At 32.0% G+C, this 15,129-nt stretch overlaps 1 protein-coding gene across 3 annotated transcripts in view; it reads right to left on the reverse strand.

The window, feature by feature from the left end:
* Positions 1 to 2,548: 2,548 nt before the first annotated feature.
* Positions 2,549 to 15,129, reverse strand: part of LOC123538409 (uncharacterized) — a 60,421-nt gene continuing 47,840 nt past the window's right edge. The window contains exons 5-10 of one of the 3 annotated variants that reach the window (XM_045322493.2): positions 13,270 to 13,284; positions 11,591 to 11,764; positions 11,143 to 11,238; positions 9,815 to 9,934; positions 8,585 to 8,664; positions 2,549 to 6,649 (exon numbers count right to left, since the gene is read on the reverse strand). In XM_045322493.2, coding sequence (XP_045178428.2) covers positions 8,606 to 8,664; positions 9,815 to 9,934; positions 11,143 to 11,238; positions 11,591 to 11,764; positions 13,270 to 13,284 — 464 coding nt within the window. In that variant the 3' untranslated portion in view covers positions 2,549 to 6,649; positions 8,585 to 8,605. The remainder of the gene's footprint in view (positions 6,650 to 8,584; positions 8,665 to 9,814; positions 9,935 to 11,142; positions 11,239 to 11,590; positions 11,765 to 13,269; positions 13,285 to 15,129) is intronic. The other 2 variants (XM_045322495.2, XM_045322494.2) reach the window with 2 other exon arrangements.

Here is a 15,129-nt window from a genome sequence, read left to right on the forward strand (position 1 = left end):
GGAGCAACATATGATTTCGATCATCCAGTTCTAGGCCGCACAATCTTTATTGTCAACAACTGGTACTTGAAGCATAAAATATAAAAAAACACGGGAAGCACAAAGGTTTAAACAAACACTTTTTCAATCATGTATGTCCTTTCCGCTCATGCAACGTAATAAAGCATAATAGCGTCTGATAGTGATTTCATGCATCCGAAGCATCAACATTTATTTCACGAAATTCATTTTGAAAATATTTCTGACATGTGTAGGTCTGCAGCTTTCAAATACAGAAATACCTGACCTCCTAGGCATATTCTGACACTTTTAGACACCATCAAAAAAGACCTTTTGAACGATTTGACGAAGTTCCAAAAGTCACCATATACCATTGCTCCGTTACGGACCCCTCTGGGATTTGTGTTTTTTCCGGGTGCAAATATTTTTCGTAGATGAAAAGCTGACATGTCGTGCTAAAGCGCAAGTATTTTTAAATTGTAAGAAAGTGCTGAAATTTTACTCCTCATTAGCAAAAAATTGTCCGCGCACAAACCTTTAGACGGGGTAACACCTGCGCGTCAACCCTGACTATAGACCAAGACAAATACGACTTTCATTTTTAAGTTTAGCTTTTGTACATTCATTTTTTTTTCAGCCGGGAAAAACTGAAGGTCGTCTGACGTTATTTTCTGTGTTGTCATAAACATACATATGCCTTGCGCATTCGAGGTTGTATATAAATGTGCCGGCCGTCCTAAGGATATGTTTTGCTCACACAAAATTATAGCGAATTACTTTACACAACTAGTGTATGTGAGGACCAGGTTTTTGTACAGCGACTCTTTTTGTTTGTATGCGCTTTGTCCTTTGAAAAGGTATATAATTGCCTGGTTTCATTAATACAACACCCTTAACACGTCATAAGCTACTTTATAGTATTGTACATCAAGTTGATTGAAACTGAGACATAAACTGATCGGCGTTAATGAAGCTGTTATTTTGCACTCTTGTACGTGTTAATTACAAAACCTGCTGATATTATAATTAACTAAATTAAATGTTATGAAAACGGTTACAATATTTACAGTCTATGAACAGAATTGTTTACACAATTGCCAAAACTTTATCATTGAAAAGATATAAACTCCCCCAACTATAAGTCACATAGATATCAACCTGTAAATTAAATTCCATTCGAAATATGATCTTACAGAAATGTTTTATCGCTTTGTGTTAGTATTAATGTTTTTAGCTTCTGTTTCAGCTTAACTAAATCTGACACTAATGGCCTCTTTCAATAAAGGCCTAACCAGATTTTTACAAACAAAGGATAATGACTTGAAGCAAATTGAAAGAACAAGGTTTAATATTGACATGTGACTTTCGAAATAGGTTACAATTACATTCAAGAATTTCATCGATAAAGTGTATCTATAAAATGCAGTATTAATGAAACCTGATTGATGACACTGTCATAAATACTGTAATATCATTTCATTTCTTTGGATAAAAATTCGGTGGTTTATGTTAAAACGGTTATATTGTGAGGGTATAAATTTGTGGATTTTTACTTGTTCCTTACGATTTAAACTCTTGAACAGACGCAACCAAGTAATTCAAGAATTTAAGCAATGTATGACAAATATTCCTTTAATCCATCATTTAGATTAATGGCTGGTATCAATCATGTATTTGTTTCATGTCACTGCACCAAAATTGATTTTCTTAATCAGCAGTTAAAATTGATATCCTACCTATTGATTGAAGTTACAAGGTTCTTCCTAAATTGCTTAGACATCCCGCTATGTCACGTAAGACATTGCATCCAAGAATGTGGAAGTATTTTCCCTGAATCTTCACAGATGCAATATGCCTGAAGGAAGTGGTCTTCAACATATAACATGCGAACGGAATCGAGGTCAGGCCAGGCTCACCGGCAGTTGTCACAAATTGTAGAGTATTGTTAAAGTGATATTACATTATTATATTATACGGACATCTCATGAAAGATCTCGCAATGTTTCCTGATAATGATAAGATATGGTTTGTGTTTTGTGGACTCTGATGTTCAGGCCAATCAATAAAAATGTCATGTTATAAGGTTTGGTTAGGAAGGTTTATTGTCATCATAATGCAATCTAAATGGCATAATTCCAAAAAAATATGTTGTACTAACGATGTAGCCGGACTTGATACTACCTGAATTAATTGAGCCGTGCCATGGGAAAACCAACATAGTGGGTATGCGACCAGCATGGATCCAGACCAGCCTGCGCATCCGCGCAGTCTGGTCAGGATCCATGCTGTTCGCTAACAGTTTCTCCAATTCCAATAGGCTTTAAAAGTGAACAGCATGGATCCTGACCAGACTGCGCGGATGCGCAGGCTGGTCTGGATCCATGCTGGTCGCATACCCACTATGTTGGTTTTCTCATGGCACGGCTCAATTCTTTTGAGGTGTTACCTTAACCATATAAGTCTGATCATGACTTAATACTTTTTGGTTAAATATTTTAAAGTACTTACATTAAACATGCGTTGGAAATGGCAATACAAACACAGATAAAACTATTTAATTCTGAAATGCTTTATTTTAGAAAAAAGTGCATAAAATTGAAAATCTTAATTTGTAAAATATCAAGAACAATACAACATACATATAAAATTATTATAATACATAAATAGGAGTGCATGGTGACAGACTATGTGCCAACAATGAATATAAATCGACATTTGCAACATATAAGTTACAGTAAAACATGATAATACAGCTTCAGTTGTGAAATTTGGGAATGGTCAGTCTTGGAAAATGATACTGATAGAAAAGTCCAGAAGAAAGTACTGCCTTCTTTTCTATCTACAATCTGCACCAATTTCGTTATATAATGTGTTTTCTGACAAAAGTTTATTTTTGAAGAATCTATAACACTCGAAATGTTAATACATACTCATAATAACCAAAATGGTCCGATTGAATTGAACAGGTCAAATATGATATAGCTAATCGGGTATGTGCCTAATAATAATTGATGAAACAATTTTGATTACTTCTAGAAAACAGGATGACTTTTGCCAATAATATCCGTATTTCTTAGTATGACTTATTTATATATATAATTGATAAGGAAAATGGTATTTGAATACTTCTGTAAGGCAGTGTTAAACATTATAACAAAACTGGTCTTTTTAGATGAATGTCAAAATGTTTCCTTCTTTAAAACATATTTGATAAAAGCAATCCTTTTGGAATGGTGTATGAAACATGACCCTCTTAAATTTATAGATGAAAATGATATGCCTGTATTAATAAGATTAGCAAAGCATTTAATGAGTTCATAAACGGAAATAATTTTCGTTACTTACCTAATTATGTTTTCTGATTAAATGTCACATTTTACTGTGGGTATAATGAAAAGCAAGTTAAGCAGAATGAAAAATAGCTTAGAACTAGTGCTTTTTTAAAAGATTTAGTATCTCACTCTTTTTAAGACAGTGGTATGACAAACATTGACCGAAGTATGAACACACCAAAGATGTAAGCAATCATACTTTTTAGAATTTCAAGAAACAAAATACTGATTAGACATTGTGTCAAAATTTTATATATGTAGGTAATATCTTAGTTCTTAATTGGTTAACTGTATGTTTTACTATCTCTAGAAGGAAGCTTTTATTCAATATGTTTTTGATCTGATTGAAAGCTTCGCTATATTTCTTAAAAGTTTTACCTATACATACTCGGGCTAATACCTTGGCTTTACGACTTTACTCTAAATTACTTTAAATACGGTTAAGTATCGATAAGCAGCCTCTTTTTAGTTTCATTGTCAAAGTACATATCTGAATATGTTTTTTGTAAAAGATATGGTTATGATTACTTCTTGGTGAAAGAATAACATAGGTGCATATAGCTTTTTATGTACATAGATTATTCATAATAATCAGTAAATGTATTAATGTTAATTAATAACAGATCATCTCCCCTGATGGCTACTTCCCATAAAACTGGTTGCAATTTAGACAAGATCTCTAATATTGTTGTAAAATGTGCAATGTTTACTGATACAAGAAGTGTCTTATACATATATTATTGCTGATAAATATTTTTTTTCGGGTCGATTAATCTTTTCATTAAAATATCAGTTATAGGTATATCTCTATAGCATTTTAATACCTACGATAACTACCTAGGGAGATGATCATTCCTTAAATGAAAAACGATTCATGAAATACGCACTGATTTATTTTGAGAAAAAAGCAAATATCGGTGACAGGTTAAGAGCAGGCATAGTATCCAATTGTCTTTATTGAACCGTGTGTCTGTTATGTAATCAAGCAAGCAGAGAACAAACAATCAATGCCTGATCTAATAAAACAATCAACCCTTGTATTGCACCTCTTATTGTCAGACATACCTACTGAAAGAATTTTGATATCTATCAATCTAGAAGGAAACACTTTGCTTCATAAAAGCTTTATTGTTTGAAGATGCACAATATGGTGTCAACCAAAATTTAATTTGGGTAACAGACATTGTACAACGTCTTACTTGTGCAACTAAACCACACACACATATTCATATAAACGATGTCCAAATGTGGATAAAGGTTTAATTGTTATAGTCACTTATGAGGTCAACACAATAGCTCATTTGTATTGTTTTGTTTTCTTTATCCTTTTGGTTTTGATTTTGATGAATGCTCCCACTCCACGATATGCAATTTTAAATGCTATGACATATTCAGTGTAAAACTGAAGTAGAACTGAAAATTTGGAAAAAATAGGAATATAAGGCCATTTGTTTGCAGCAAGTATTCTGAATTACCCAATAGCTGGTTCGATATTGTGTTGAAGATATTGCCGGAATAACTTCAGATAAAGATTGTACCATAAATTAGTTAAAAATTTGTACACACATATAACAATTTTACGTTTATCATTTGTAAATAGATATATGCGGTTTTATATGATACAATATGTAAATCAAACAGAATATCAAATGGTATACCTTTAGAATGGGGCTGAATATAAATTTATAAAAAAACAAACTTCTTCCTGTTTGACAGTTATGTATAATCTGTATGATAGTAATATCTGGAGCAAGTATGAAAAAGAAATCCGACAGAATGAATTCCAGGCCTCTTTAAGAACAGTTTTCGTGCTTTTCGGTACATTAAATACAGCGAAATAGAAGCTGGTTATCACTGAATTCATTTAGGGTATTTTTAAATTGGTCAAGTTATTTCAAATTTTATAAATAATAAATTTATTCGAAATAAAACATTTAATTAACTGTGATTCTTATAAACACTTTGACTAACTACTGACGAATAATGGAAAATAATAAACGAATATAATAGATTTCAGAAAAGTTACCCGTCTTTAATTACAACTGTCCAGGAATTTCGTTCAAGATAATCATCGTTTCATCAAACCATTGAGCAAAATTGAACAACAATAACTAACTGCAGGGGGGACTTGAGTTGTTTGATTTAGAACTATTTACAGTTCAGTCAGACAGTTGAGGAAGACTGTGATACAATTTGAGACAATGACCACTTGATGTATACAACATATTTCTAGAGTAATGTCAATGTACAAGCCAAGAACAATCTACATACATATGTACAAGCCAAGAACAATCTACATACATTTCGAAAAATTTCATAAAGTTGATAAATGTACCTACAAAACATCGATAAAATCAATGTAGAAACAAAGATGGAATTCAAAAAGAAGACAATGCACGCAGATCGTTTTATAGATAAAAAATTGGAAACGCTAAGTGCTCCAAACCTTTTTAACCTTTTTTGCAACATAATTTTAAGGATCTACATTTATGTTTTAAATTTTATTAGATTTCATTATTGATTTGTATGAGTAAAAACAAACTTAAACGATCAGTAACAATTACAGACTTAGAATCAATGATTCCAGACAACTTAATGGATATAAATGTGACATTGCCGCATGGCACTGGAAAAAGATTAAAGCACAATTATTAAGTAGCGTTATTGATTTCCATTAATTAAATTACATAGACTGGCATTAGTGAACAAGTATGCAAACAAAAACCAGATATACAAATTTTACCATTTAAAATGTACTCACAAGTATCATAATTGTACACACGCAAGCATTTAATTGACAAAGTTTAGAAAAAAAGTAATTCAACCAGACTATAAACAGCAATGAATGAAACTTATCTGTTTCAATTATACGGTTCAAAATTTTATCGCATTAGATGTCGGGTTATTAGGTTGCATGCATAAAGATATATTTAACAAATTCAATCAGACACTACAACTGCAAGAATTATTCCAGTCAATCCTGTCACTACACAGTAGAAGAGTAGAGGAAAATGTGAATTAGTGTCATGTATTACAGTTTTAAAGTTATCATTATAGATTTCGTTTACTAATTTATAATTAAAAAAATCAAGTAAATAACATTTGTACACATAGTAAAGTCGATTCAACAATACAATAAAATAGCTATAACACAGGCTCTTCTAAGAGCTTTACATCTTTCATGGATTTTTCGTAAAGGTAAAATCAGATGCTGCTGCTCTTCTTGGATTGTCTCCCTCTGCATTCACATTGTTATAGTACATTAATAATGACCTATTGTATTGCTTAGTTTGCGACTATATTTCATGATTCTGGATCTGCAAAAAAAGGAAAAATACATTTTATATCTATGTATTTGAAACTGACGCTTAACGAGGCGTATATTTAGTTTAGGCAAAGGAATGCGTGATTTCGGCCCAAACTGGCGTTTTATTAGGTTATTATATTCGTAAATTCCAGACTCTACAGACAAGACTGAAGGAGTTTGTTTTTTTTTCGTTGGCATATGTGACTACTGATACACCGGAGAATAAAATTCCTTTAACAGCAATACATTATTCTTCCATTCCCTCAAACGTATCAAGAACCTGCGCATTCTTATAAATAACGTACTTATTCTAATGGTATTTATTTCTATATATCTTCTTAATTGGTGCTGCTTAATACTTTACCACGGGGGTAACCTCATTTTACGCTGACAAGCTCATGTTTGTTCAAATAAGAAAACGAAAAATAAAATGGCATGAAGATTGACACCTGGTCAACCAAATGTCAGAAACCATAATTGAACAGAGTGGTTAAGACTTTTACAGACTGTTTGGTTAAACATGTTTGTTCAAATACGAAAACGAAAAATAAAATGGCATGAAGATTGATACCAGGTCAACCAAATGTCAGAAACCATAATGGAGCAAAGTAGTTAAGACTTTTAAAGACTGTTTTGGTAAAACAACGTCTCCACTAAATGGTCTTCTGTCACAACTCTGTTGATGTTTGGCATATATGGCTTTCTTATTGTAAAGAGCATTTTGTTGTTACCGTAGAATGATACTTCTGTTGAATTATGCAAAACACTAGATTGACCATCTGCCTTATAGGTGAAATACCATGTTCTCCTTTTTAAGCTCAAGAATAGCATTAGCTTCATTTTCAATATCTCCTTTTATTATGTTAAGCTAGATCAATAGGTTTCCTTAACGCCGACTAGCAACAGCATATACGTATAACATTCAATAACACTGGTACACGATTAGTGTTGTTCTTACATAAGAAAAATAAATCATAACAACTTAACATGGCAGAAACAAACCACATAAATTTACTACGAAGTAAATTAATTTGCCTTTACACTTTATTATTCGGCTGCTGTAATAATGGTCTACAGTTAAAGCTCGAAATGAACGAATGCTTTGGAATGACAGAAAAATACAAATAGTGAATAATAACTCTAAAGAAGCATGGAGGTGAGATATGGGGTAGTTCTGCACGTACAGCTCGTGAACAGAACAGGTCTTGTAGAGTAATATTGCTGGCACACGATGTCGTAACTTCTGTATGAATGTATGACAAAAATTAAAAATGGCGGTTTATCAACCGGTGATAACTTTTGAAATAATTTAATGAAAATTACGATGAATAGTCACACTTTAAATTTTACATTCTTTGAAATGTTCATGACAAAAGGGTTTTGTTCTTCGTAATATTATATTGCCTCCAAAACTTCGAATTATCTAGCATGTAATACTTACTAAAAACAAAAAACACCAATGTAAGCGGCGTAATCAACCAAATTTAATACTGTCTATTATTTAACTGAATCCCATGATAAAATGAATAGCTTTGACAAAAAATGAAACCAAACATGCACTCGAAACACGATTTTTACTGACTGTATATGGTTTAGTTAATATAGTGACAAATGCACTTAAAACATGTTAATTTGTGATTTTATGTGTTGTGTTAAAAAGCGCCAATAATGTTTTTCTAAAAGAATGTTTGTTGAAAGACACAAGTCCATACATAGTATCAGAAAAGTGAAATTAGCGAAAATGTGTGTAGTAAATGGACTTGGACTTTTTTCTTTCTTTTTTTTCAAATCATATATGTACGTACTTATTCAACAAAGATGTGAACTCATAACATCACAATGTATCGCATATTCAAACATGACATACACTATATTTGAATATGCGGTACACAAAATAAGTGAATTACACCAAATCAAACTCTCAAATCCTACGAGCATATCTCACCTCAAAACACAATTGATCAGATTATGTAGGCGATGACGACATTATGACATCGTCAAAATGTACATGTACTGTGTTGCATCCTTAAAGAAGTAAACAGGAATATTGAATTTTATGTGACAAATTAGAAACTAATCTTTTCCTTGCATACTCAATATCAAAAGGGCATACCGTATGTCTAGCAGATTATCTTCTCAAAAACAGATGTGTTCAATGAATGTGCATTGATAAATAAATTAAATGTTGAACATATGGCGAAAAATACCTCATTTTACCACAATTTAAGGGACATAGCCTTACTGATGCCAAACTAAGAACCTCAAAACATAAATTATAGAATATTCGGATGTATTATAACTTGTCCTAACCGTTTAAGCGATATCATTAATATCGATAAAATCAGCATTTTAAAATATGTTGCAGTACCGTTAATTATTCAATAACTTATGAGGAAGTTGTTGTTGTACAATTAATGGGGTGGATAGTAATTTATTACAAAATGCCTCTATATTGATTAAAATGCGGCATTTTTCGCCATATGTCTTTCTTTAAAAATTATTTATTTATCATTTAACGTTCATTGAAAACATTATCTATGTTTCGAGAATATAATCTGCTAGATATAGGGTGTGTCCCTTTAAGAAATGTATGAAATGACATACACTATACAATTTTACTAAACTACTCCGAACTTCCTTAGTACATTTGCCGAATGTCTACATGTACCTGTTTTCTTATAAGGTTCTCTTATAAGATATTTCAAGTATAAACGTTTCCTTCATCCTTCTTTTAAACAAGAATAAAAAGATATTTTTATATAAGCTGAAACACATGTACGAAGCTCGAGAAATGATAATGTATGTTTTGGAAGGTACAATATGCAACCAACTTCTAGAAAGGTGTACTGTGACTCTCTAACATTCAAAATAATTTCAGTCGCATTGATAATCGTAGATTGGATAATTTTCACGCCAATTCTATTTCGCGATTTGACAGATTACATTCTTACCCGCGTTGTTAAGACGCGCTTCGTAGATGTTTACTATTTATGAGATAACGCTGCATTAGGTTATCCGTGTTGTTGTTAAGACGCGTTTCGTGAAATTTTACTCTTTTTGAGATACTTTTTCTAAGCACGAGAATTTCGACTGAAATTGCGTGCCACTGTAATCGCGAAAATAACGAACATAAACCCTCGCGAATATTACGCAATCTACAGTATATCATACTTACTCTCATGATGAGCGGTTTTGAGCAAAAGCGCGGTTGGTCCATGTTCATCTGACGGCGTTGTAACGGTAATCACAACATTACTAGGTACATCAAGACCTAAATGATTTCTTTCACCTGTACCTTTAAAGTAACATACAAGTTTTAAATGAATAGTGTGCGTTTTGGGGTAGTAGTATTTAGCATTAGTGTATATACAATCGCAATCATTGCAGAAGTTTTACCCAAACGCTTTGATTTCTAAAACTCACTTGAAAACGTATAAATTTATGAATCATGTTTTATTGATCGGTGTTTAAAGGTATTTGCATCAGGATGTACACCACAACATTGAACGAGCAGATATGTCCGTAAAATATATGAACAGTACATAATCATGTATCCAAAGAAGGTGATAAGTGATAAATTGTGAATATGATATAAAGTATCGTATTATATTTATTCTAAAATAGCTCATGGGCTTCATGAAGATTTTCATCTATTATTACTGCATAGCTCAACTTAGTTGTGATATTTATGTTGATGCAACCCTCGTAAATCTTTTAAATAGTCCTTAGAAACACACGGATTTTTGACAGTTATAATGATCTATTATAGATGACTTTCAATAAAGAATTATAAGCAAACAATATTAACAAAACTTTTTAAAAATACCATCGGTCATAAAAAGCTGGAAAAAGAAACTGAAAGTAGTATGATGGATGGCAATGAATTCTGCAATAATCACACGAGTATTTGGAAATGTACCAGCATACCATTATAAGTTTGATTTACAACTCAACAGGTTTTAAGTAAACTGTATCATGTATATTTCTATTGATAATATATAGTCGTAAGTACATTCATAATATATCTATACGTAAAAGTGTTTTTAACAAATATAATAATATCTTGCTTGACATATCATTCATTCCAAACCAAACCATCTTCATAAAAATCAATCACATGAAATGTAACATAATAAAATCTTTGAAGCATATAACGCAACCAAGTAAAAATAATTAGCAAACTTGGTTTCATTGAGTCTGTTCCTGAAAAATAATAGAACAAACAACACCCCTCATACCACACCTCCCTCCCGGGTGCCGGCTTAAGCGGAATTTTGTATAGTAAAATTGAATGTTCTACGTGATACGAGATGATCAGAAAATAAAAAGTAGTACGGGGAGATGTTTTACAACCGCCACAAGGCACATTTAAGAATGCTGCTGTGATAGTTCATAAAATATGTGAGAAGGTCCTTTGAAAACATAATACGAAACTAAGTAAAGTCAAAGCCGATTCGGTTCAGCTAAAATGTAAATTTGACATGAAAGACCATGATTATATACCTTTTTGTTGTTTTAGTGGGGTGCGGTCATGGTGATCATTGGATGCACGACGACTGATTGACGGCGTGGGAGCTGCACTCGGATTTCTACTCCCCGCTGTAATGCAAAAAAGCGTAACATTTGTACAAGTCGATTCAACAATACGATAAAATGGCTATAACACAAGCTCTTCTAAGAGCTTTACAGCCTTCGTGGGTTTTTGTATTTATAGGATATTTCAATTGCAGAGAGTATCAACACTTATCTAAATGTTGATAGAATTTTTTGGCATTTGAGCTCATGATAATTGTACTCAAACTAGATTATTTTTGGATGAAAAGTATTATCAAATATCAGAATTAATGCGATATCGCGATATGTAGGGTTTTCGTCTTCTTGTAGTCAAGGTTAACTAAAGTCTTAAAACAAATGAAAATTAAAGGTGTTTTAAGACTACACATTAATGTACCTTTAAAACTACCCTGTCTACTTCTGTTACTTCGCAAACTTCCTTGTCGACTTGGCTGTCGACTTCCTTTACGGCTTCCCTGTCTGCTTCCCTGACGACTGGTCTCCCTCAGTCCTGTAATGCTATTTACCACTGTCATGTGATCTTGGTATGCCGGCTGTTCTAGTCTGTTTACTGAAGTAGGTATTGTGGAAAAAGCTCTACAAACTAATGGTCACAACATATGCATATTTTATGTTTTGATTATGACCAGACATTTTTCCCTCGTCTTCAATCACTATTACTTCTATAGTAACTTACCAGAGGTTTAAAAATCGTATCTTCGACAGGATATCAGGTTATATCTTATAATTACTTGAAGAATGAACTTTGATACATAAACTGATGACTGCAGATAAATGTACTCTTTTGTGAACGTGAAGCTGTTTTATCGGTCTCTATGAGCGTTACTTACATTTGTATACAGGTCAAATGAATGAGAGTTTATATCGAATCAAATTACAAAAATTATCAAGATAAAGAATATGGTTAAATGTCAAAGAATTAAAAGGTTTTTCAGATTTACGAAAGAAATAAGGATGCAAAATAAGGTGAGTTTGATTTAATAAATCACGCAATATATTTATTCAGTTAATAGATTGACAATTAACAGTATACTTTATGAAACGTAAGGTATAATAAAAAAAATAAACTGCATTTCATCGAATAATCTGAGAAAATGGCAAAGAAGTACCATAATTATCCTGAAGCACTGGCGGGAAATAGCATGTACTGATCTAATATTGCTGAACTGTTATATAATATGCATGCAGAGAATAAGAATGATCGGGCTAGAATGACCATAGTATGGCATATAGATATTGTTCTTATCATGGAAAATAAAGTTCGTATTCTTTCAACTCCGTATTTCGCTTATGCCTAAACTACTTTGAAATTAATATTCATGACAAAGTAAGAAAGTTGTTCTGAAGGAGCTTTAGTTCATTTTGTACAGAATAAAAACAAAATACTGTATAGATTTATGTAATAAAAGGGCTATTATAGAACGTCTATTTGTGTATTCGTCCCTGGTGGATTCACCAGGCCGAATAAGCAGGCGCTTTGGCGCCTAGTGTGGCATTTCCGCTTGAGGCAGATGAAGATACGGAGTTGAAAGAATACGAACTTTAATTTCCATGAAAGAACAATATCTATATGCCATACTATGGTCATTCTAGCCCGGTTATAATAATCCTTTTTGTATTAGTCCCAAAGTGTTTCAAAACTGTCATATTGGAAAGGTCAATAATGTACATGCTTAAAATAACGGATGATCATAAATGACAATAAAATAGCTAAGAACAATGAAACGCCTTGTTCCGGAGACTCAAAATCTTTTTTAATCAAGAACATTGCTAAAATCAAGGTATATTGGAAGGTACAGAAGACTGGTGTGGTAATAGGAACGAGGATGAGAGAGTAGTGAATTTTCAGGATATTTTGACTACTGTCCGAGATTCAAAAACTTGCATAAGGATATATGGTAAATTATAAATAATTATTGCGTATTGAGAGGTCTTTCATCCAACAAGAGTAATTTTGAAGATGACAATTAAAATCATGCATGTTATTTGATGCATATTGTACATAAGAGATTATATTTTTAACATAAACCAAGTATTCTGTAACAATATCATTACCCTTTGCAGTTCTAACTGAAAACAAGCAAATGTGTTTCATTAGGTTCCTTTTTTAGCAGTACAAGAAATGGACGTCAACTCTGACTCATTTTCTAACAGTTTTTACATTACCATTTAGAACAACTGCATTATTAATCCTAATATTCCCACTTGGGAAAGAAAGTGTCACGCCTCTGATTAAATTGCAGCTAAACAAAGGACGAAATAAATGTATTATCCGAATCTAAATCACTTCAAATGAACATTAAGCTTGTATCGTCATGAAATAATTTGCAAATAGAAAACGACATGTATACGATTCCATGCAGACTGTGAAATAATTTCCACACGAGGGAGTGCTTGTATCGACTGTAGCAGTATTCCGGACAATCAAGCAAATGTTTGGCAATTGTTTGGCAATTGGAATTTTTCCAGAAAGAACTTGTTACATTAGACGGTACGCAGCAAGTTTTAGGCAATTGACATTTCAAGAGCGTGTTACAATCCTTTTATTGGAATTGCACAAATTTGCACAGTCTTTGTATGTTTTGTGTGCTGGAAGCAATTTTGGCATTTAGATATATTTTAGTTATACTAATTCATTTTAGGTCGAATGTGACGAAAACTTCAAACAGACCTGGGATAATTAAAAATGTAATTGTAATTAATTGCAATTAAATTACATTTCCCAAGTAATTGAATGTAATTTGTAATTGGGTCATTTATCAATTACATGTAATTGTAATTTAATTAATTACAGAACAGTTCTAGGGTGTAAATGACAATTACATTTTAATTACTTTCCAATTACATGGCATATGCTAATCCAGTCTGTTGAACAAATAGTATTTATAATTGGTTCAACAAACTGGATTATTATTTTTTGTTTATTACCAGTGACACTTCACTTTAACATGCTAATATGCATTTCATAGCTGTGAAAAATAACAATAGAATATTATGGTAGGTGTTAACCCCTTGGACATTGCTCCTTTGTTCTGATATTTGTTTCATTAGAACCAACTGGTAATCTTTGATGGTGTTTGTCACTATGTATTTGGAGAAAATGATCAAATTAGGATTTGAAATTGTTATTTGCATAATTATTATTTAGATTTTTATCGGAGCAAAAATTGAAATGCTTAGCATTTAGTTTAATCATTTTTTATCTGTGATAAAATTTGTTGTATTAAATGATATAAACAACATAGCATTTCACAGTTCTAACAAGATAAAAGATTTAATTATTATTGTAGACATTATGAGTATTCTACAGTTTTAGTGACATAGTTATTCTAGGATGACTCATGAATGTTTTACAACTTATTTTCGATGTGGTCATTTGGATAACTTGTAGTGTCAAGGATAAAAACTTAAAATATATGTTAAAAATGTAAATGATTAAATACTGAACTAGACTAGTTAAATTTGAAACATATTGCAGAACCATGACCCTATAAACTTCAGAGAAATTCAGACCTCAGAGAAATGCCTGACTTTACATGCATCTTCTCTAACTGAATTCTGCTAGACGATGTATTAACTATTAATTAGGGCTGACTTGTAGCTCCTTTTGCAAAAATATTAAGGACAGAGTAATGTTCTCCTGCAAACACAGATTTGAGCTCAAATTCAATTTTGAAATAACTGAAATCAGTTTACATGTGGATTATCATGTTTGTGTAGTGCAAAGTAAAGAACTTTGCTACAGTGTTCGTGTAAGAAGCACCACATTTGGTATTGTAATTGAATGTAATTAATTACAATTTCCAATGTAATTGTAATTGATTAATTACATTGCTAAATTTCATGCAATGGTAATTGTAATTTAATTGGACATTTCTCAGTGTAATTGTAATTTAATTAATTACATTTTAAAGT

The sequence above is a fragment of the Mercenaria mercenaria genome, chromosome 18 (genome assembly GCF_021730395.1).
Source record: "Mercenaria mercenaria strain notata chromosome 18, MADL_Memer_1, whole genome shotgun sequence".
NCBI classification, from domain to species: domain Eukaryota; kingdom Metazoa; phylum Mollusca; class Bivalvia; order Venerida; family Veneridae; genus Mercenaria; species Mercenaria mercenaria.